Source organism: Leptonychotes weddellii, chromosome 1, assembly GCF_054177405.1.
Source record: "Leptonychotes weddellii isolate Sample4059 chromosome 1, ASM5417740v2, whole genome shotgun sequence".
NCBI lineage: Eukaryota > Metazoa > Chordata > Mammalia > Carnivora > Phocidae > Leptonychotes > Leptonychotes weddellii.
In genome coordinates this window covers 144,002,589-144,027,513 of record NC_138369.1, presented here as the reverse complement: position 1 = coordinate 144,027,513, position 24,925 = coordinate 144,002,589, and the positions used below count along the sequence as shown (strand labels likewise).

Below are 24,925 nucleotides of genomic sequence, written 5' to 3'. Positions count from 1 at the left end.
GTTTGATCCCTATCTAGCTGAATTCCTGGGACCAGATGAAATTTAGGTCTCCTACTCCTCCAAAAGTCCCCTATCTTAGAACCCCCTCAATCCTTTGTTGGCAAACCAAACAGTTGGTCGTTCTCGAAAGGGATTATAGGATGCATGGGCAGAGCCTGATGCTTCTGCTCTAGTAGATGCATGAATATCCCCAAGCTGGGGTAAGTGGGGCCTGCAGGGCCCTCCAGAAGCCTCTTTATAAGAGGCCAGGGATGCTGGAGATCAACTAGCTGCTGAGGATTCTTTTAATGATAAGAGCCTGTGACCTATAACAGGTATAAATGGTTTCAAAGTATTTCAGACACTGTGGTGGGGCTGAGGATGATCGGAGTGGGGAAACATCTTCTAGTTTGGCAGTTAGAGGCATGTGTGAGACAAGAGGGGCAGAAAGCGCATTGGTATGACCAGGAGCTGGGCTGGAATGTGAAACTCGGCACAGAGCACACGGCATAGCATCATCTCCAGATCTAAAGGGGATGAGAGACAGGCTGAAAACCGGGAGTTAGAGGAAGGGTGGGGACAGGCAGAGATGAATTTATGGTTAGTCAGGATTTTTTTAAAAAAGACTTTTGGTCCAAAATGATCATTTCTGGATGTTTTCTGCTCAAAGGAGTTTATGGATAAAAATAAAGGTGAAGGGTAGTTGTGTGAGTGGCGAGGCTGGGGGCTCTAGTGGGGGAAGAAGTGGAGTCCCAGTCACCTCAGTTACAAGCAGATAAGCTGGTGTATGTAATTAACAGAGTCGAAATAAAGAATTTATTAGCAAGAATGAGAAGTCTTCAATGAGAGAAGGCAAAGATAATGGGGGAAACTTCATTAAGGCTTATAGATGAATGAATGTTTTGAGGACAATGAACATAAATATGTTCATTTCATCTCAGAATATCATAGATGAAAGGGATGTTTTGAAACCAAGAAAGAAATGCCTATAGGATAAACAAAGGAAATGATATTTAAATTCCACAAGTAAATATATGGAAGAAGCTTCCAAGAACGTGTAATACTTAGCCTAAATTGGTAAAGAGGTTCGAGACAGGTTTAGGTAGTTTAGTGAGTGCAAATCCATCTCTGATTAATAGGGAAAGGCGTTGAAGATTTTCCTGTTTGTTTTTTCATTTTTATTTTATTTGATTTAAATATTTAGAAAATGTAAAAGACCATACAGTGAAGATTTGCTCTCTTGCACCTGTCCCACGTCTGCCCAACCCCTACCTCTCCCAACATTTAATCTCTATTATGGGTTTCTTCTATGTCTTTAAAAAAAATGGAGGGTGGTGGGAGGGATGAGGTGGCTGGGTGATGGACATCGGGGAGGGTATGTACTACAGTGAGCACTGTGAATTGTGTAAGACTGATGAATCACAGACCCGTACCCCTGAAACAAATAATACATTATATGTTAATAAAAAATAAAAAATAAAAAATAAATATAAAAAATTTTGTAAAGTGCATATAAAAGCAAATAAGAATAAGTTCTTTGAAGGTAGGGAGTTTAGTCTGTTTTGTTCACTGAATATATATACTCCATGCCTAGAAAAGTTCCTGGGATATTGAAGGTGTTCAAGAAATATATATTAAATAATCAAATATATTCACCTTCACAATTTCTAAACAAATAGTTGCATCCTATACTCACTCACTTGTATGCATCTTGCTTTATTTATTTGATGCTATGTCCTCAAGATTTCTCCTTATTGGTACACAAGGACCTCTTTCATCCTGTTTTTTAGACCCAAGTTATGTTCCATTGTATGGATATACCATAATTTATTCGACCAGTCTCTTATTAATGGCCACATAATTCGTTCCCAAGTTTTTGTTATTACAAACATCATAGCAATGAATAATCTTGTGTGATTTTTTGCATTTGTAGGATAAGTTCCCCAGAAGTGCAACACCAGTTTTTTGTTTTGTTTTGTTTTTTGTTTTTTTTAATCACAGTGTTTATTTTTCAATAACAGTATAAATAGCAAATATTGGTGAAGTGAAGGAAATTTCAGAAATGTTTGTTAATATAATATGTACATTTCTAGGTGTAACACCAGTTTTTAAGAAGTCATGTCCTCGGGGCACCTGGATGGCTCAGTCCGTTAAGCGTCTGCCTTCAGCTCAGGTCATGATCCCAGGGTCCTGGGGTTGAACACCATGTGGGGCTCCCTGCTCAGTGGGGAACCTGCTTCTTCCTCTTCCTCTGCCCCTCCCCCCCTGCTTGTACTCTCTCACTCGCTCTGTTCCTCTCAAATAAATAAAATCTTAAAAAAAAAAAAAAGTCATGTCCTCCCCCAAATATTGGTGACAAAATTCTCAATCAAATAGAACACTGATCTACCTGGCATGACATTTCTTGTGTTCTGTTCAGTGTCCTTGGGGTTGCTAATGCCAGGTGTCTTTAGCCCGCTTTTTTAAAAAGCACAGAGATTTGCAGAAAGAGAAACAGTGAGCAGTGTTGGAAGCGGTGAAATTGACACATGGATGCTCAAGATCGTGCTGAAAGATCAGAGGGGGCTCAAATCTAAAATCCCAGAAATCCCCACAAATCTTGTGTGGCCACTGCTTGGGTCTCTAAGCTGGCTGTCTTCGCTGTGAGGTATAGGCTTTAATTGCTATTGTCTGATAATCCACATCTGTGCTTTCAGTGTTTTTCTAGGGACGTTTGAGAATCCAGGCCAATACATAATGGCTTCCTTGCCAATCTTGCTTCATCATCGCCTTTCGTTTTCCTCTAGCCTTGGGGCTTTGATTTGATTATTTTGGTCAGACTGTGACACTGGGGACATGGGGCTGAAATGACAGCCTCCCACTCGCTTTATCTCAGCGTTGCTTCTTACAGGGCCATAGGACATGGTTGAGGGTGCTGTAAGAAGACAGTCTCTGAATCCTTAACCCTGTGCTTCTTTTCACTGCCATGTTTCCATCTGAGACGTGAAGATAATGATACATGCCCGCACCCTTTGAGGATGTGGTGGTGAATATTAATGAAATAAGCTTCAAAATGCAGTTTGAGCTCTTCAGGCCTGAGGTCCTTGATAAAAATTGGGTACTAGAATCAGGGAGATAAAAGAGCACAGTCCAACCATGACCATTTTTCATTAGAGAGTATCTTGACAACTGCTCTGTGCCTCTAACAATACCTAGGACCTGGCGGGAGAGTGCATTCATATTTTTAATATTTTGCCTTATCGTCTTATGTCCTTTCTGCCAGGGACTGTGGGTAGTTTATTCAATCATCAGATGTGTTTCGAATGTTCACTGGGTTCTGATGGAGGCGTCAGTCTTGGGAAGAACCCCGGGCTGTGGGCTGGGAGGGCTGCTTCACGCAGACTCCGCCACACCCATGTGAGCGCGAGGCGCAGCCCACCTCCCGAGCCCCTGTTGCCTGTTCATTAGAACAGAGAGATGAGCTCTGCTCTGTGCATCTCTGTACATGAATGGGGACATTCAGTGAGAGTAGAAGTACAAGCTTGTTCAGTAGAATATGGCCCTTTAAAAATGAATATGAACGTTTAGACGGGGTACTTCTCAAGTTGGAAAGAAAACTGAGATGTCAGGAAACAAAGACTGCCTACTCTAAGCCAAGGCTTCCCATCCGCAGCCGAACTATAAACCAAGAACATATCTACATTTTCTACTGTGATATAGCAAAATCATATAGGTCTACATATGTGTAAAATATGTATATAGGAGATCTGTAAAACAGGCATATACAGATTATAAAATAGAGAGATATCAATTCTTCAATAATGATAACAAACAGAATCTTTTTTTTTTTTAAGATTTATTTATTTATTTATTTATTTGACAGAGAGAGAGAGACAGCTGGAGAGGGAACACAAGCAGGGGGAGTGGGAGAGGGAGAAGCAGGCTTCCCGCCGGGCAGGGAGACCGATGCGGGGCTCGATCCCAGGACCCTGGGATCATGACCTGAACCGAAGGCAGACGCTGAACGACTGAGCCACCCAGGCACCCCCAGAATCTTTCTTTTAGTTAGTACACATTGAACTGGCCTATAAGGGGAGTTGGTTTTCTGTCTCCTGAAAGAACCAGGAAATGTTGGAGGGGCCCATTGCCAAACTCAGAGCCCTGTCAGCATGCTTTCCAGCCCTGGCAACGGTCCCGTGGCCTTGGGATGCCCTTATGCGCCTGGTACAGGTTCTGTTCCAAGAGCTCTAAGGGCTCAGTGAGAGGAAAAGTATCTGTTGATGTTTTTTGTTTTTCTTTCCTGAAAGTGGATGGCTAACTGGGGCTGGTGATGCTGGTGGATGTGGTGGTGGTTGGAGTCTAGAGGCAGCAAAAACGTATTGCTCCCACTTCTGGGCGAAGGGGGCAATGCAGATGAGGGGGGCAGGCAAGGCAAGAATTCCGATAATCCAGCAGCATTGTATTTCACATTCAGAACTGCCTCATTTCAGACTGTGTCCCACAGTCGGGACTGGTGAGGCCTGAGGTCCTAAGGAGAGCATCACTCCACTCGATGTGACCGTCATAGGTACCGATGCAGGCTTCAGGTTGGGGCATTTTCTCATCTTTGGTTAAGCTCTGCAGTCGGGATCCTTATGCAAAATTCTCATTTTTGAATGTTGGTGTGTGTGGACGGACGTACTCAGATGTACATCCACAGGTCATTATGTGAGAGAAACTGGCATGGGCTCCCGGGGGGTCCTTGGACCTTCGGGGTCGGAGAGCAGAGGGCGGTGTCAGCCCAGAGGAGTGGACATGGTTAGAAACTAGCCCTGTGGCAACATTGTCGCGTTCTCTCCTTCCCGCGCTCAGCCTGACCACCAAGGTGGGGATCGAGAGGCGTCTGGGCCACAGTGTAAACATCTGTCACCTCCCTGGGGACTGGCAGTGAAGGAAGGCACCTTTAGCACTGTTTTGCATTCCCCATTTGTTTGGTCAAAGTTCATGGGTCCCCCTGGCCAGAAGGGAGTTAACATGCAGATCATGGAACTATGCTCTGAAAGCCATGTGAGTTTCTAAAAGCAACGACAGGAGCCGTATTACAGGAAAGGGAGGTCCATGAAGTGGAAGTCAAGGTGAAACTATGTAAAACTAAGTATGTAAAACTACATAAAGCTGGCCACTTCTAATTAGGGGAAAAGGTCACAGGCTGGTGATTACATCTTTGTGTAAAACGGCAGCGCAACAATAGGCTTCCTATAAGATGATTCTGAGGAAGTGGTTTGCTCCAGAATTGGAAGGATAGGGATAAATAACACCAAATGACTCGTTGTCTTGCTCCTTTAGACTCCCTGGACTTTCCCAAATGGCTAAGCAACGGGCGAGAAAGCGTCTGCCAGGGCACAGGCTACAACTATGGATTTGGAGAGAGGACTTCTGTTCAGCTGATTATTTCAATTTTCTCACCCATAAAAGGATATGGCCAAAAAACACTTTTTCAATACTCTGCAAAAGCCAATTTGGAAGACAAAGGCTTAATTCTTTTCTTTTCTCTCACTGTTAAGCCTGTATGTAGATATCAACCACATCTAATTTAATCACACCTGCTTCTATTTTGATGATAAGATCAAAGGATTTATAAGCTAAGGAATATAAGCCCAGGGAAGGAAGGAGGCAGGCCAGAGGTGGTGGGTATGAGCACACATTGAGCACCTAATAGGTACAATCACATACATTATCCTATTTAATACTTGCAACCTCCCCAGAGGGAGGCCTCGTTACCATCATTTTACAGTGAAGCGAGTTTTCTTTTTGAAGGTTTGTTCCAATTACAAATAAGCGTGTAAAATAAAAGTCATACACAGGAAATGAAGGAAGAAGAGAAAAAGGCAAACATTAGAAGCTACATTCTCCTCACTTGCCTTTATCTGATTAATCCTTCTTAGTTGCCTTCCTCTGGCCAGTCCTTGTGGGTGAGCATTTCCAATTCTTGGTCCTTTCCCCAGTCTGTTTCTGCAAGTGCTTACCCATTTCAGGCTTGAGGTACAGCCTCCTGAGAGGGGAATCCCATCTCTGTCCCTGATTCTGTCCTACATTCCAAAGCCATGCCAGTCTTGCCCGCTCCCAGCTAGCCACCTGTACACATAAATGTGTTGGGGTTGACCTGCTCATGGCCAACTGGTGTGTACTGGGCTGGAGTCATTCCAGCCTTGTCCAGAATCTCAGTGAGATTAGGACTAAATAGCATCTCCCCAAACCAAGAGGTCAGAAATCTGACTGAAGGGAGCAGTTTTGGATCAGCAGCACCTTCTGGAGGTAACGCTTGGACGCTGCCAAATGGTTTTTGGAGGGCCATGCAGTTTTCCAGTGTCCTGGACTTTAGGGATTCCCCTCCAAGGTGTGGTCACTGCAGGAGGGATTCCACGCAATATCCCTACCTACTTCCAGTTTCTCCACCAGCCCCAGGCCTGGGGATGACCAGATCTGACTCTCACTCTCCATGACCTGCTATTACCTAGGTTGTTAGCATTTGGTATCATGCCAACTCTCTGATCCCTGGCCTGCTGCCCCTGGATCGAAACTCCCAAACTCCCACTTACTGATTCCAAACTGGACTAAAACTTGACATCCTCAGGCAGACTTGGTCTTTGCCATCCCGGCCTCCTCCAAGGAAATGAAAGCTTGGTCCTTTTCTCATATTCCATATTAGTCTCTAGGCAGACTCCTCCACCATCTCCCATTACAAGATGTCCCATACTGACTCTTAACTGACAGTATTTGCAGCTATTTGAGTGTATACACATGATGGTTTAAACATGCTTCAAATACAACAATGTTCAGATCAACTATGTAAGGTCTCTCTGCTGACCCTGAATCAGGTTCCTTCCTCATGTTGTATTATGTAAGAAGGGCCAAAGGGGACAGGCATAGAATAGTGTAGTTGTCAACCATTGCTGCCAAACTTCCTTGCTTTTCTCCACTGATGCCTCTCTGGAAAGTCATGGCTGGCACCCTCTCTCCCTCCTCTCCTCAGCTCCCTCTGCACTTTTTGTGTGGCAAGAATTTCTAAGTTTGCCACTAACTGGGTGATATGGCTCAATTTTCTCTTCAAGGTGTTGTGATGATGTAATAGGTATATTAAATTTCTTACAACATAGTAGCAGCTCAATAAATGGTATTTATTATTTAAAAAATTAGTACACTATAACCAACTTGATTTACTTTTGCCCTTCAATGTCATATCATCTATCTTTATATTTCTCAGATTGAAGGTTTATGGTATAATGGGTTCAAATCCTGAGTCCACTATTATATGGCTTTGGGCCTGTTACTTTGCTTCTCTGGATCTCAGTTTCATATCTGTAAACTGGAAATAATAACCTCCCTTACTGAGGTGCAAAATAAAATGTGATATTATAGGTAAAATGCTTAGCACAGTGCTTGGCATACATAGTGATAATAATGATCATTATCACGGTCTTTGTGCCTTTGCTCACATTAGTCCCTCTTTCTGGAATGCTGCTTCTCCTCTTCCATTTTGCAAAATTCTGAAAGACCTGGATTCTTTCCTCCCAGTGGATTCATGTCTCCTCAGCTGTGTTCTACTGTATCCAGGTCTGTTATTATATTTTATTTATCGTATTATGTCTATTTGATTCACCACTTCTCCTGCTTGACTCCTTATCTTGGCATTCAAAATCTTCCTTTTCATCTTTCTTTTTTTCCTCCCAGTGTACCTCGAATCCTTCCTCTCCACCATCTGATCCCTTAATGCCCTTCTGTATTCCCATGACTTTATGTCTTTCCCTCTGCCTGAAATGGCCATTCCTGTTTTTCTTTGCTTTCGGAATCTTACTCATCTGTCAAGGACCGACTCTAGGAATTCTTCTCTATTTCCTCCAAGTTAGAATTGCTCCTTCACCCAACTCAATACCAATTGGTTTATTTCTTTATTTTGAAAGTTACCATTAAAATGTTTTAATTAATGCACATATCTTCCCCATTAGATTCTGAGCTCTTGAAGGGAGAGATTATGTCTGATTATTTGTTTCCTCTATTATCTACTACTGTGCTCAAAATATAGTAGTTATCCATCACATTTTTGCTGTATTTGTACTACGTAAGTGTACTACACAGTATCTGCCTAAAGCAAGAGGTCAGAAATACGAATGAAGGTAGCACTTCTAGATCAGCAGAGCCTTCTGTAAAGCTCGTGGATTGCTGAATGGTTTCCAAGAATCAAATGAATAGGGAGTTTAAAATCTGTCACAATCTCTATCTGAAATACAATATCTAGTCACGAACATTAGTGTAGGCTAACATTTCATAACTAATGAGGCCCGGGAACATAAGAGAAATCAGGTCAGATGCCAGGGAAATATGTCAGTAAAACTAAGAAAAACATAATAAACTCTGGCTACGATTTTTAGTCCCTGTGTATTATGTAGAATCATTATTGAAATTTATGGTTGTGGAAAATGGCCAGTTTCAGTTTCAGCATGGTTGAGGCAGGGACATTTCCTGTTATCAATAGGAAGCTGCTATACAATTAAATGGATCAATGATGCAGTGAACTGAATTAGTTGTTTTTTTATAGCAAGTAATTGGACTAGTTGTGCATTCTACATTTTTCAGTTGTACAAGCATGATCTTTGAATCTATCATGAGGGAAGATACTTGGGCTGCTTTAGCCTATTGATTTGAGAGGTAGTAAAAGGAACTGGGTTTAGTTAGAAAGGCTGTAAAGTTACATCAATAAAATGGTACAGGGGATGCACATTTGGCTTTATGGAGACTTAATGATTTTTTAGAACAATTTGCAAATCTGATCTAATTCAGTTAGTACTATAATAATCTACCTTAAAATATGGTGGAACATTCTTTTATATATTTACTGCGTTTGGTTCTGGTCTACGGAACATTATAATACTTCTTATCAGTGGTGTGTTGGTAAACCGGCTTTTTGTTTTGTTTTTGTTTTCTTAAAGCCCTAATTTTTAATGTTTTCCTATTTCCATGGTGTAAATACTCCCATTATGCACTGGCTTTAACCTACCAACAGTTTAACAACTGCTCTCAAAGTTTCTAAATATCTGACAATCAGCTCTTAGGAACTGGTACACCATTGCAAATTATTTAAATAGCGTAGGAGAGCCTGCTAAAGATTTAAAATCATGCAATTTTAGAATGAGAAGCATTCAGTATATTCTAGTCCTACTTCTGACTTTCCAGAAAAAAAAAATATTGACACTGAGGATAAGTGATGTCCTAATAGTTATGCAAAAACTTACTAGCAGGCTTGTGGTTGGAATCATGGTGTCTGGATTTTCCATTCAGTAATCTATGCAAAAGCCTTTATGTAGGGAGTAGAGAAAAATAGTCATTGGGCATGAATGGAAACATGACTGTATAATGTTGCTTTGGGATTCGGATGGGAAGGATGAGTGACAGGAGCTGTGAACCTGAAGTCCCATAGAGCTGCTCCAAGCTGTGTTGAGAACCATTTAGGTTCTCAGTACAAAACTGAAGTTTGTAATCCTGGTTTGAAAATGGGCAGGCCGCTTGACCTTTTTGGACATTGGCTTTATGATTTTTTTTAAGTGACAATTTTTAATATTAGTATGTCTCAAACCCTAGTGTGTATTAAATAATTTAGGATACTTAGTAAAAATCACCCCAGATGGGGCTAATGTTAAGATGGTCCACAGGCCAAACTTTAAGAAAACTAGTTTAGGTCCTTTTTAAAGAGCTCTTCAGATCCAAGGTGCTTTATCTGTTTACTGGCAAGCAAGGACAGTTTCTAGAGTGGTAACTCCCTGAAGTAGTTCTTCAGTTAGCTGTATCAGTCATCTGAACAGCTTTTTTATATTTCTAGCCTCTCAGTCCCACCCAAGAACTATCAAGTAAGAATTGAAGGGTTAGAGGGCTAGGAAATTGTTGTTTTGTTGTTGTCGTTGAAGTTGCCTATTCGACTTTGATGTCCAAGCAGAGTTAGGAGTGTCAGACGTTGCTAGCCTAGAGAATGTCTTGCAGGGTAAGAAAGTGGTAACTCGTTGCTAACTGCTGACCCACAGAGAAGGGGCTATGCACAGGGGCTTTAAGCCTGTGCGATAGCATTTCAAGTGGGGGATGGGAAGGAGCAGGTGATAGGTTCCAGACTACTGTCTGATGGTCAGCTGGAAAGTGTCCTTGTAGTACTTGGCAGCACGAGGACAAAGTGTGGAAGGGGTCTGACACAGTCCTGATATAAGGCGTTGATGGTGAATCAGCAAATCCTAAGTTTGAACTTTGCATGTCTATATCAAATGCACACAATTACGTAAGTCTAACACTTGAGACATGTTATTTAGGACACATTTAGATGAGCATGGTTCTTGTCCTCCTCTCTTGTATTTTAAAAATGGCTTGTCAAAAAACCCAAACAAATAGACTAGGGAATCCAAACTTGTTCTTACTCTTTAAAATGTCATTTCTGCTTTTAAAATATAAAGTTTTAGGATTTATGACTTGGTTGTTAGGCACATTAAGTTTTGAAAAAGGTAAAGCTATGACAATGGTTGCTATTTGATCACAAAATAGGACAGTACATTCTAACGACTGTAATTATGTTATTATTAAAGACTGCTTTAAAGGAAAAACAAAAAGCCTTTTTGGCAGGCATAGAAGAGTTTTAAGAAGAAAAGCATTTGGCCATGTCATCCTAGGTTCTCCACAAAGTCTCCCAAATCCTCAAAGTCTACTGACATTCAAAGAACATCGCGTGCATGTTAATCATCCATGCAGGAGAGTTATGAACCAGAGTGACATGTGTCTCATCTTCCTACCCAGATCCCTGGCAGATCCCTGGTTCTAATAAAAGGTTGAAAATAATCTCAAATGTGTACACTGATTTTCACATGCTCATTTACCTAAATCTGCATTCTCAAAGTGTGTTCTTGGATGAAAAGGATCTGTGATTACATATTTGTAAAAAAAAAAAAAAAAAGGAACTGTATTCACTATTTGCAGAATCACAATGCAGATGAGAAGTCCTAAAGAAAATGAAGCTTAACATTTTCAAATGTACTTGTTACAGAAGTTTGTTTTGGGGTAAAACTCATGGGAAATGCTGACCTAGCTAAGCTAGAGGGCAGTAGAAAAAAAAAAAAAAACTCCCTTAGAAGTGTCAAAAACTTGTTCCTATTTGATCAATGAATGAACAATTATAAAAATATATGTTCAGTGGGCCATATAATTTTATTGGGGAGGTCATATTATTTTAACAAGTTGATTTTCTATTTGATTCAGAGGGAGGCTAGCTTCTATATAGAGCATATAATTTCCAAGAACCATCATTTCTTAAGCTTTATATTTTGAAATAATTTCAGGGTTATAGAAAAATTAATAAAAAATACAATGGAAAGGGGTTAATATCCAAAATCTATAAAGAACTTAAACAACTCAACACCAAAAAAACCCAGAAGTAATCTGATTAAAAATGGGCAGAGGACCTGAATAGACATTTTTCCAAAGAAGACATACAGATAGCCAACAGACATATGAAAAGATGCTCAACATCACTAATCACCAAAAAAATTAACATGAGATACCACCACCTGTCAGAATGCCTAAAATCAAAAACATATGGAATAACAAGTGTTAGTGAGGAAATGGATAAAAAGGAACCCATGTGCACTGTTGGTGGGAATGCAAATTGGTACAGCCACTGTGGAAAACAGTACAGAGGTTCCTCAAAAAGTCAAAAATAAAATTACCATATGATCCCAGTAATTCCACTACTGGATATTTACCCAAAGAATACGAAATCACTAATTTGAAAAGATATATGCACGCTTACGTTTATTGCAGCAGTATTTACAATAGGCAAGATATGGAAGCAATCCAAGTATCCATAGATCAATGAGTGGATAAAAAAGATATGGTGTGTGTGTGTGTGTGTGTATATGTATATATATACATATATATATGCAATGAAATATCACTCAGCCATACAAATGAATGAGATCTTGCCATGTGCCACAACATGGATGGACCTAGAGGGTATCATGCGAAATGAAATAAGTCAGAGAAAGACAAATACCTAGGATTTCACTCATATGTGGAATTTAAGAAACAACAACAAACGAAAAAAGAAAGAAAAGAAGGGACAGACTAAAAAACATACTCTCAAATACGGAGAACAAACTGGTGGTTGCCAGAGGGGAGGTGGGGAGAAGGAATGGGTGAAATACATAAATGGGTTTAAGAGCACTTATCTTGATAAGCACTAAGTAATGTATAGAATTGTTGAATCATTATGTTGTACACCTGCAACTAATGTAACACTGTATGTTAACTATACTGCAATAAAAAAAGCTGCACCTCCTTAAAAAATACAAGATTTCCAAAATGTTAACAATTCACCATATTTTTTTCATCATCCTCCTTCTCTTTATATATACGTGAATACACAAACACACACACACACACCCGCATTTTTTTTTTTTTGAGAATCATTTGAGAGCAAGGTGCTGACATGATATTCCTTTACCTCCAAATATTTGTGTGTTTTAGCAAAAACAAGGATATTCCCTTACATAACCATAGTATAAATATAAAAAAATTAACATTATTTTATTTTATTTTTTAAAAGATTTTATTTATTTGAGAGAGAGAGAGAGCATGCACAAATATGGGGTGGGGGCCGGAGAGGGAGAAGCAGGCTCCCCACTGAGCAGGGAGCCTGAAGTGGGACTTGATCCCAGGACCCTGGGATCATGACCTGAGCTGAAGGCAGATGCTTAACCGACTGAACCACACAGGTGCTCCCAAAATTAACAGTAATACTATTATGCAATTTACAGAGTTTATTCAAAATTTACCTATCTCAATAATGTCCTTTTCTAACAACAACAACAACAACAAAATGTCTTTCCTGGTCCAGGATCCAAACTGGAATCACTTGTTGCATTTTAATTATGTCTCTTTAGTCTCTAATTTGGAGCAGTTCCTCAATATTTCTTGTTTTTCATGACCTTATCATTTTTGAAGAATATAGGTCATTTTGTACAATGTCCCTCCACTGGATTCGCCTGATGTTTCCTCATGACTGGATTCAAGCTATGCATTTTCAGAAGGAACCCCATCAATGTTTGCCCTTCTCAGGAGACATATGATACCGACTACTAGTGGGGTTAACTCTCGATCACTTAAAGTGGTGTCTGGCAGGTTTTTCTTCTGTAAAGTTACCATCTTTACTCTTCATGGAATATTTTACCTAGTTTGAGACTATGTAAATATTCAGATTTTCATTAAATTCTCACCTAGTAGTTTTAGCATTTGTCAACCTAAATAAAGAGGTAAATTGAGGCAAACTCAAATTACTGGAAATTGAGTTTATTCAGGAATAGCAGAGGAACTATAATTCAGGAAACACACTCAAGCTATAGGTGAATCTGTTGAGATTTCAGGATGGGCCATAGTTTTGAACAAGGAGTGCAGACAGGAAGACCGGCCAGACCAGCCAGAGTCCAGGCAGTAAGTTCATTGGATTGAGGATATGTTCATTGGTCAGGAGATAAATGTGGGTCTTCTAGAAATTAGGCATTTATGAGAAATCAGTCTCTCTGTTCCTAAATTCTGTTCTGAGGGCACATGGATGAGAGTCCCCATTTCCCATCCTCTGGTTCCATTTTAGACTGAAATCCTTTCACATATCCTTTGATGATTCTTGCCCGAAACAATTACTACTATGGTAATTGCCAGATGGCAATTTCTAAATGCAATATTCTTTTTACATTAGCTGTCATTCTCTTGTAAGGAAGACCTCGCTCTTCTTCCACTGATTCACTTATTTCGTCAACATTAAAAATAAAATATGCAGTTATTTTACTAGCAAATTAGTTTATTCAGAAATAGCAGAGGCATTGCAATATGGGACACGCAAGCTATGGTGAACCATAGGCAAATCAGAAGGGACAAAGGGAAAGTCAGCTTTTATTAGGTTTGAGGAGGAAATTGGGGAGGGTTGTTTTGAACAAAAGTTCATGGGAGAAGCACAAGAGTTTAAGGTTGTGAGTTTCTCATTGGCTGCAAGCGACGGTTAGTGCTTTGTTGCGGCGGGGAGGGAGCTTCCTTTTTTTCTGAAAAGCAGAAAATGAAATTCTATGTGAAAAATGTCTTTCCTTGTCAAGATAATTCTTATCTTCCTTCTCTCTGCTGGTTATGCAGGCTGCAACAAGTGGTACGTGCGTGAGCGCTCCCCCTCAGGCTGACTCCATTATTTTAAGTGAGGTTTCCTTCATTAATTTTCACAATTTCTATCTGTATGGACTCACGGTTTCTTGTTTTATTCATTACTATCATTATTTATTTTAATGTTCAGTTGTCCCAGATGGGCTGGTGGGACGCCCCTCAATCTGCCTGTGTCCTTTAGCCATTTTCCCATCATTCTTTGAGCACTTCTTTGCTTTCTGGCAGAAAGGGATATTCCTGCTCATATTGTGCTTTTCCTGCCCCAGCCCAGGAATCAGTCATTCTTCTAAGAAGCCTGTTTTTGTTTTAAGTAGAAAATTTTAAAACCAAGAACTGAATGTGAGGCATTCTCACTGTTACTGCGCTGTCACCACTTCTAGGCCCTCTTAGAGGACAGAAAGAGTAAATACATGCGTGGGTGTGTACGTGGGTTTCTACATACTTACTTATTTCTGTTAATCCGTATGTATTAAAAAACCATGTGTCTACTGATGCTTCCAATTCCAACCCAGTACCACAGAGGGGGAAAACATCATTTACAATTACTATCTTGAAACTGTGTCAAAACTCATAGACTTGAAGTCATTAAATTTGCCATGCTGTACAATAGGAACTATGAGACATTCTGGAACTGGGTAATGCCAGTCATCCACCTATCATCTTAGAAACTCATGCTCGGTGTGCTAGGTACTTGGCTAGAAATATGGAAATGAAAAAGACTTTCTCCCTTTTCTCAAGCAGCTCAGTCTATGAGAGAGGGTAGGAGAAAATAGATAATTACCATGCAGTGCAATAAATTCTGTATTAGAGGTATTCAATGTTCTATGGGAACAGAGAAGGGGGGTACCTAGGCCAAACTGAGTAAACTAGATTGCTTCAGAGAAGAAAATAAAAACAGGTCACCCGCACTACTTGCTGGAAGAGTTCTTAGATTACTGCATGTTTACACAAAGTGAAGAGTGTACTTTTCTTCTGAGCAAAAGTACACTTTATGGGGAGCTCTAATTTATCTAGAAGAGTTCTCTGCACTGACTGAATTCATCAAAAATCTGCAGCCATGACAATATCTAGGCAGGTAAGTTCCAAGGGAATCACTGTTCGCTTGTGACACCCAAGTTGGGGTTTCCCCTCTTTCTTCCAGGCCCCGGTCAATGGCCATAAAATAAGGGAAGAGTAGGTTTTGATTTTTTCAACTGCCTATATCCCAAAGTAAATCAACTGACTTATTTGCCATTACATTTATTGGCACCTTCTTGAGCCAGAGAATAGTTTACACATCCTGACTTTCTTCTATCTAAACTTAAACTCAAGAAGAGGATGAAGGAGAGAAGAAGATTTGTGTGCATGTGTCATCTCCGAAGTAAAGTCAGAGGCAGAAAATTGGGGAGAGAAAATATTAGGATAAAAATTGAGAAGGATTTTATTATTTTTGTTGTCATATATATAGTATTCTTATCAAATTTACCTCTAGATTTCTTCTTCTTCTTTTTAAAACATAAATGGGGGCTATCTTCTGGTTTGTGCTCTCTTTGCCAGTTTCCCCAGTTGTTAAGTCTGCTCACTCTAATATTGTTTATTTCACCAGTTTAGAAGTCCCAGACTAGAAAGTTGCTCAGTACGATGTGCAAGTAAAGATCACCAGAACCAGGAGCCTGATCTTCACATGTCTTGCTATCTCCCGTTCTGCTGCTTTAGTACAGAAAAAAGTAGAACTAAGACATATAATTATGCCTTTTTTGTCACTACAGAGTCAAACATGACTGAAATGTTTGTTTGTTTATTAGGTGGCCTTAGATCAGAGAAGATATAAAATCATTCTGGTCATGAAATACTCCTGATAAATAATAAACTTCAAATGTTAATAAGGACACTGAAGTTTTTTCGTATGCTTTTTAAAAGAAATGTAATTTTAGGTACCATAAAGCTGAGGCAAAGGCAGTTTGGGTTCTTAAAAAGAATCCCCAGCCCTCATTAGCTGCCGCCGGGTGCAGAAGCACTTGTGCTCACTGCGGAGGTGGATCAAACTGAAGGTGCCAGGCTTGTGTCAAAGGTCCGTGTCACTTGTGAGACCCAGCAGCAGGAGTCCCTGCAGAAAGCATGGGTCGTACACACTGGCTTGCACAAGGAACAATAAGAAAAATATGCCACCGGGTGGGGGTTTTAACATCTGCAATGATTAGTGAAAACTTCTTTGAAAGTGAGAGTTTTTAATTACTTTATTGTATATTAGATTCAATTTAAAGGCTTTAACCATCCATAAACACCATGATACAATATGTATGTGTATATATGTAAAAAAATACCCACTGAACATGCTTTAAGAGGTGTAATTGTGTTTTGAAATCTTGCCACATGAAATATACTTTGATATAAAAAAACAACTAATCAGAAGCATGAAAAACAGTATGTTTTAATAAGAGCCTATTGCAGATTCTGGAATGATTGTTGCATGCATGTCCCTAGTCATGTTGGACTTCTCCTTCAGTTTTGATTGGAGTAATGTGTGTTCCACAACACCAATTCTGATGTCCATCTGAACGGTTTCTTGCTTCAGCTTTGTTAAGCTCTGTTTAATCTTTACCAAGGGAGCTGCAGAATGAAAATAACATGCAATAAAAATGTTCATTTGGAGTATCGGTGTATTACAGAATTGTATGACATTCTCCTCACTTTGTCTTAAGCCAAAAATAGGGTTAAAAACACAGCCAACAACATACTGACATTCACACAGTTTTGCTGTGGTATTTTAAACACCTGAGATTTAGGATGGGAAATGACGCAGCATTTGATACTGAGGTTGAATTTCCTTCCTTTTCTCGGGGAAGAGTTACTAAAGGGGTATTTAAGGATGTCTTTAATAAGTTTTATGGGTTAGAATATTTGTCTGAAGGAAAGGGGATACAATGTGAGAAAAGAAGGAAGAAAGAATTACCTGAGAGGTAGAGATAATGGGCTCATTCAAACATACTGCAAAACCTCTAAATGCCCTCTTTTGAACGATCACTCAGTATATATCATCAGAACTCTGGAAAATCTTTCTAGAACACAGAAGGGCCTTAGACAGTAAACCAGGGCCCTGGCAAAGTAACTAGCTCACGATGGAGCATGATTACTAGAGAATTAGTAATTCTTCTCTATTTGACCCCTCTGCCCGGTCAGGCCCACTGTGGGGAGAGGAAGAAAAACAAAGGTCATCCCATCGCTGTCTTCATGCCATTTGGGCACACACTTAGTGCTCTTTTGCACATAAAATGGAATAATGAAGCTCCTTTGATGAAAACGGAAAATACTATTTTTTGAAAATTGGAATAACAAAGTGTATATTTAAGTATTTCCCACTCTATCTCTGAATCAACTCAGTTTGAATCAAAAAATCCTAAATAAGCGTAAAAAAAAGTATGACTCTCCTCAGCTGACTGATGAGGAAAACAGTATATGGATTATCAGACATCATTTTTGCACCATGTACCTACCTCTCCTCAAATTCATTTTAAAAAGCAGACTCCCAATTTATTAATAGTATTTTGTTAAATAGATTTCTTGAGAAATACTCTCCTCTTGCTCATTTTCCCCTTGGGAGAAGTGTGTACTCACCACCATCAGTCATGCTGCTGCCTTTTTCTTCCATTTCTTGCTTTACCTTCTCTAGTTCTTCTGTCACCTTTAATTTAAAAAAAAAAAAAAGTTTTCATGAGCTCTGGATTTTAATAAACTTTCACAATTATTGAATGATGTAGTAAGAAAATTTATATAATACATCTGTAAAGGGACACAAAAATATTAGGAGTGTTCTGGACATAATCTGAATAATAAGATAAAGTAGGCAGATACACAAAGGTTTTTATCTTCTGAGAGTGCTCCTAACATTAAACTTCACCAAATGACATTCTCAGGCTGTCACATGACAATAAAAAAAACGATCTAAGTTGTGGTTTTAGGCCCCAGAGACGCAAACCTTGCAGTTACCTCCTAGCAGCTACCGTGCCAGTCCTTTCTGGTTTTTTTAGAGAAGGGCGAGTGGGGCTGGGGGTGGGGAGGGGCAGACAGGGAGGGAGAGAATCTTAAGCAGACTCCACGTCTGACGCGGGGCTCCATCTCACCACCCTGTGATCATGACCTGAACCGAAATCAAGAGGAGGCCGCTCAACCGATGGAGCCACCCGGGCGCCCCAACCATGCCAGTCTTTAATAATGAGTCATTAATTAAAACCATATACACATCCTGAGAAGATTTTGGATTTCTAAGGCTTACTAGGTATCTTTCTTAATATTATAGTTTTATAAGAGAAACTATAATATTATAGTTTTATAAGAGAAACCATCTTTTCCTCTATAGGATGCTAAAAATAATGTTTATACCATATGGCTGTATATAAAAATATTCCAACTGCTCTATCCAAACCATGAACTCCAAGAGGCATATTGTGCTGTCACATTGGCTCCTGTCTGTACTCTACGTCATACTCAAAATTATACTACTACAGCCTCTATTAGCAAAATTCCAACCTAGCATATTATCTTTGAAAAATCAAAAAATTTTTATATGACCTAGAACTAAGCCATAATTATCGTAACTTAGTAGGCTTTATTTTTATCATACTGGTGAGTAAAAACTTCCTTGGGAATAAAGTGCTCATCCAAGTAAAGCAAATTAATTTTTTTTAGGCACCTGCAATGTTACAACTGGGGATAACGACCTCCTCCAAAAGAACTAAATGGGTCCCTGGACTCCCTCAAGTGTTAATTTACCTAACGTAAGTGAGCACTTTACTTCTACATAACATTCTATTTGCCTAGAAGCACCACAGGGTTAGGGTCTAAATATTTCTGAAGTTAAACTTTCAGTATTCTAAAATAACTATGCCTCAAATAATCTCTATAAAAGAAGCTTAATTCTATTATATAGAAAAAGTCTGGGACAATTACCGAAGATAATCTTGTACATTGGCTATTGACCTTGTTGTAAGATTTTTTTTTTCTCTCAGCTCTTCAGTAAAAAATTGGAATATATATTAGATCTTACCCTCTTGCCTGATGATGAAAATCAATACAACACTATATGCAAATATTTCAGAAGTTCCCAGAGGGAAAGGGTTACAAGCCACTTCCAGTTTGTGGACAGAGAAATACTCAGGCTCACATACATCAGCAGCAATCACGAAAAACAAATCTTACATCTTACAGACTAACATTAAAATTTGTATAAGACATTTAAGCCAGTGCTTTACCTACTCTTCTATATATTAATCATAATTATTAGGTTTTTAAAAAGATTAAGGAAGGTTATAAATGTGCTAATATTATCAGCAGGTTCTATGTTGAATTTAATAAAACTTCAGGCATTTTATGGACACAAACAGTATATACATACATAATTGGTTCATTGATAAGAAAACTAGGGACTGCCTCCTAGGGAAAAGCACGTAAAGCCCCGGGGAGCGGTGACTGAGGTCAACAAGGCCCGGCTGTAGCTGTATCGAGCCGCCCATGGCTCGGCGCAGCCCGGGCTCAGCCCACATTGAGAGAAAGAGTAAGAGCACAGCGTGTACCTCAGACAGGAGCCTGGTCCTCTCCGTCACTCCGCCGTTACCCTGCTGGTAGCGCTCCCTCGCCTAAGGGAGGAAACATTTTGTTTAATGACAAATTCAAAACAGAAGCAGATTACTTAAATGTGACCTCTTTGTGTTTGCAGTTTCTGCGTATCATTTTATGACAACCCCCCCTCCTCATTTGTGAATACATTTGTGAAAGTGACATTTAACTGTAGCTGTTTTATGTCCCTAATAGGCACCATGTATTTAAACGAAGGCACTATAAAATGATAAACTACCTTAACCTTCATATACTGACTGTGTAACTCACATGGGCATGGTTCACAATAAAAACTGTCCTCAGCTGTTCCTACACGGTTTAGGAGAGTAGCTCTTGGTCGATCTAATTTGCATGCTATGCAGAGAAAACCAGTTCTAAAAAATCAATCATAATAGAGCATCAGGATGAGTAATTAATAAGGATTAACAAATGGGTATGACAGTATGGAATATATTCTTGGGAACTAATCTAACAATTACTTAATATCAATGTTTGACAGATACACAGTGGTTTTCATCAGAGACTTTTACAGCATTTTGAGAGTAAAAACATCCACGAGTAGATGTGTATATGAGGGAATAATTTGTTAAATAAATGACATAATAAAAAAGTGAAGATTATTTTCTGTTTGGTCTTTGAGAACTTCTGGAAGTACAGAGGTGTCTCAAGTTTATTTCCATTTTTTTCTGTTCTTGCAACCTTGTTCGCTAAAAGAAAAAAAAAAGTCTTCAAGTGACATTTGCAAGTGTTCTTACTAGTCTTCCTCAGCATGAGGAGAGAGGGGGCATAACTCCCAAGGAAAGCCTTTAGATCCCTACTGGGGTACAAAGAACTGCTGCTTTCAAAGGCTGAAGGTTTTATTTTTTTGTTGTTGAAATTTTAAAACCTTGAAAGGATTAAAAAATTTGCGCATTAAATTAATTAAACTGCTTGTCTTTGAACGTGTCTTGCTTTCATATTCCTTATTATGTGGCTGTAAGCCATTAAGGCAATGATGTCTTTTCCCTCTGACACATGTAAATGCATACTATTCTTTTTCCTCCTACTCATAGGGTAAATTAACAGCAGCCTTAGAAACAAAACCAGGTGTCCTGACACTCTGTTCCTGTTCTAAGCAATGTTCCCCAACAGTACAGGCCTTCATTTATTTAAATCAAAAGAAGAAATGCATTTCAAGACTTCTAGAGGATAATTTCTACTACGTGTAACATGGAGATGGCAAGTTCTACCGCCTCACGTGGCTTCCTCAAGTGGGCAGAGAATCCATGTGTTGCTGTTTGTGAAAAGCACTTCATGATTCTCAAATGCAAAGTGCTGTGTCATGTTTGGGAATTAGGGTCATTAACTGAAATAAATCCCTGGATATCATTCCTAAGTTACCTCACTCAGTTGGGCTTGAGCTGCACGATATTCTTGAACCAAGTGCTCAAGCTGGTTGTTGATGTACTTTTCTCGGCTGCCGATCTTTTCCAGAGTCCTACTAATTTCATTATGAAGTTTATCCAAAAATCCCTAGAAATTCCACAGGATTTTAGTAGGTAAAAGAATTCACAAATATATTTTTCAAAAATAGTCTAAAACGGGCTAAATCTCCTTCAATTCATCCCACAAATTCTCAACCACTTGTGAAAAAGAAGATAGCTTGAAATTTTCAATAGCAAAAGAAGTCTGTAATGAGAAATATTTTAGTCACACTTGGCAGAATGTTAAAATAAAAAAAGCACCTGGTAGTGTTAGTCAATTCATTAGTCCTTATGCATATCCAAATTGTATATGAGTGGAATTTGCTTTATATAAAGTTCGGAATCAAAGTAGGTAACAGAATAACATGACTTTCTTGTAGCACAGTTCAAAGATGACTAGAATATTCCCGTTGGAGGTAAGTCATTAAATTTATAGCTCTAGTCTGGGACCTGTAACTTCTCATTCCAACTTTGCTTCCTTGTGGCATCCTCCAAAAAGTCCTTATTTCTGTCAGAGCAGCAAGCTTGGGGAAGTTGTAGGTTCTAAGCCTTGCTGGCCTGGTACTCTTTTATCCCTTGGGATTCAGAAAGAAAAGAATGATGAAATGTTTCTCTAATATGTAACATGTAATATATTAGAGAAACATAATATATATAGATATATTAGATTATCTATCTATATATATTAGAGAAATATTTCATCATTATTTCCTTTCTGAATATATTGTATAATTATATATATATTGCATATATATTAAACAATATACATATGTATATATACAACTGTATATATATTATACAATATACATAATATATACAATTTGTATATTGTATAATTTGTATACATATACATACTATACAACTGTATAGTATGTATATTAGAGATATATATCTCTCTATATATTAGGTATATATTATACTGCTTTGATTAGAAAGTTACCCTTCTTTAGTTAAAGTGTTAGGGCTGTTGAAATATAATATGGTACATTCAATCTGTAAGTTCCTCAAAGGCAAGGATTGCATCTTTTTTTTTTTAATGTTCTCCTTTAACAGGTGTTCAACAGATGGGTAAATGTACATTGATTCACCTGAAGTAATTCACATACCTTGGTCTCCTTTAGAGCAGATTCTATTCCACTTTTGTGTTGGTGCATTTGGTCAACGTGGATTCTCCAATCCTATAGGCATAAGAGCATATAGGAACAAGTAAAATACACATTTCCTTCTTTCCTCTACTTTTTTGAAGTTGTATCCTTTATTTTAATTACTTTGGTTGCTGCCCTATTTCAGGTAGGAAAGTCCTATATATAGCTTGCAATCAGATTATAAAGAAATATGTGTAGAGCACTTTAGGATTAAAGGTTCTAAATAAATGTAAATTATTTTATGTGTTCACAGAGTGATGTCTGACAATTTGAATATAAATTATTCCTGCACTGCTGGTGGTTAATATTTATGACTACCCATCAAAATGAAAAAAAAAAATCTAATTACTAGAAAAGAAATACTTGTTTAAATAGTAACAATCGCCAGAAGCAACTCTGGAATCAAGTATCATATATCAAGTATTAGTTTGTCCCCTGAAAATTAAGATGGGGCCCTTTTTTCCAGAAGATGTCTCCTTCTTAAAAAAGGAAATCTATATGGATTATTAGAGTTCATATATTTTGAGATATATCGCATTACTATTAGGCTGACCCAAATCAGTGTGCATATTTGAAATCTATGCCAACATTTTAATTTCTTACAAGATATCTTCAAAATCTTTTGGTTTACATTACTAAAGGTAACAATTTTAAGACTGGAGAAATACCCACGATGAGAAAAAATATTATGGTAAGTTGAAGTGATGGAAGCAGGATACTCCTCAATTACACATATCTGTTTGCATACCCTGATGCTCTACTTTGCTATCTACACTATTCTGTGAAGACAAAAATATACTGTGAATTGTCCTCTTCTACTGATTTCTTAACTTTGAAACATGGGCTAGTGACTATAGGGGAAAAAAATCCTGGGGTACATCACACATACCAATGATAAAATTACAATATATTAAAGAACCTCAAAGAGCATCTAGTCTCACCTTTATCATTTCACAGATAAGCAAAAAGAGGCCCAGTGACAGAAAGGGGCACACTCAAAGCCACTCTGGTAGTGGTGCACCTGGATCAGAAGCCAAACGTATTAATTCCCACAGAATAGATTCTGGCAGGTCAGAGTTAATAAAAGGAGCAACCTGCTACTTGACACCAGGGAAGGTGCTAGAGCAGAGAACAAATCAGCACTTCCCTTTGTCCATAAGCATTTTTCCTGTCTCATGAGCAAAAAATATCTCAGAATATGAGAGCTGGGAAGGACCTTAAAGATCATCTACTCATCCATTTAACAGTCATCTGGTGCAACATTTTCATTTTACAGTTGAGGGGACTGTGCATCACCTGTGACTATGACTAGATAGGTTTGGCAAGGAAATAGGCCTCTCCAACTCAGCCAGTCAACACTGGAACGGGGAGGAGAGGTGACTGGCTGGCCTGCTGCAACTGGACCAAATATGGTTAAGCCTCAAAATGGAAACCTGTTTAAGCCCAAGCAAGCATCTTTATGAAAGAAAATGAACGTAATAGGTATCATTATATTAGTAATTTTTCCAAAACAGTACTCGTCCAGCCTGATTCCAAAAAAAATTTTATAAGCTTAATAAACACCAAGTATTTCTACAGTCTCTGTGTCTGTAGATATATGCATGTATAAACACACACATTATATATACATATACTTTATATAGATATCCTTTTATTTATAGTAATCGGTGTTTTAATATAGTTTGTGTTCTGCTTTTTTCTACCCAGCATTATCCTTTACCCAGCAAATGTAAAAACTCTACTTTTTCATGTTCTGATAAAGTATTTCTAGAGAATTAAACATGCCTGACTCATCTATGTATAACTATGATAACTTACATTGATGTTAAACTCGGAGGAACTGGCACTGCAGTGCAAGCTTGAAGCATGAGTGGGATTTCAACAGGCTGGAAAGGAGTGGGAGAGGAAGGGTATTTTAGGCTGAGGGAGTAACAGGAACAAGAAAAAAACCGGAAAATATATAGGGAACAAGAGCCCAGGCTGGCTGGAATATAAAACACAAAGTTCTTGGGGTGGGGTAGGGTGGGGTGGGGCAGGGCGGGGAGGGGTGGGGTGGAGAGGATGAATCATGAAGAAGCAAAGCTGGAGAGGTAGGTTAAGTTAGACGGAGGGCTTTCACTGAGGAATGTGCATTTTATCATGTGGACAATGGAGAGCTATTCAAGATTTTTGGTTTCAGTTTTAGGATAAATTTGTGTTTTGAGAAAGTTAACAGAGAAGGACTAGAAGGCCAGAAAGAATTAGAAAGGCAAGAGACTGAAGGCAGGTAGGCAACCAGTTACGAGGCTGTGTAATGGTCCGCGTGGTACATGAGCAGGGTTTGCGGTAGAGCAGTGCCTGTGAGAATGAAAGAGAAGGCATGGGCTCAAGGGACATCGGGGACACAGAACTCGCAGGACTTGAGGACTAAGGGCAAGTGCGGGCTGGCTGAAGCGGAGGTGGGGTAGCAGAGAAAGTTGTCTTTAAGGTTTCTAGCCTTAGGAACTAAGATATTAGTATTATCAGTGTGAGAAGAACAGATTTCAGGGAGCCAGAAATACTGAGGAATTTAGTTTG

At 38.9% G+C, this 24,925-nt stretch overlaps 1 protein-coding gene and 1 long non-coding RNA gene across 3 annotated transcripts in view; one reads left to right on the top strand and one right to left on the bottom strand.

Annotated features, from left to right (window-relative positions):
- The window catches only part of LOC145716054 (uncharacterized), a 116,712-nt gene that overhangs the window by 57,931 nt on the left and 33,856 nt on the right, over positions 1 to 24,925 (top strand). For both annotated transcript variants that reach the window (XR_014138387.1, XR_014138386.1), the window contains one exon: positions 18,835 to 18,923. This is a non-coding gene — a long non-coding RNA (uncharacterized LOC145716054). The remainder of the gene's footprint in view (positions 1 to 18,834; positions 18,924 to 24,925) is intronic.
- IFT57 (intraflagellar transport 57) overlaps positions 16,357 to 24,925 on the bottom strand; it is a 52,682-nt gene continuing 44,113 nt past the window's right edge. Inside the window, exons 7-11 of the mRNA XM_006747748.3 lie at positions 22,331 to 22,402; positions 21,142 to 21,273; positions 19,719 to 19,781; positions 17,764 to 17,830; positions 16,357 to 16,758 (exon numbers count right to left, since the gene is read on the bottom strand). Coding sequence (XP_006747811.1) covers positions 16,580 to 16,758; positions 17,764 to 17,830; positions 19,719 to 19,781; positions 21,142 to 21,273; positions 22,331 to 22,402 — 513 coding nt within the window. The 3' untranslated portion in view covers positions 16,357 to 16,579. The remainder of the gene's footprint in view (positions 16,759 to 17,763; positions 17,831 to 19,718; positions 19,782 to 21,141; positions 21,274 to 22,330; positions 22,403 to 24,925) is intronic.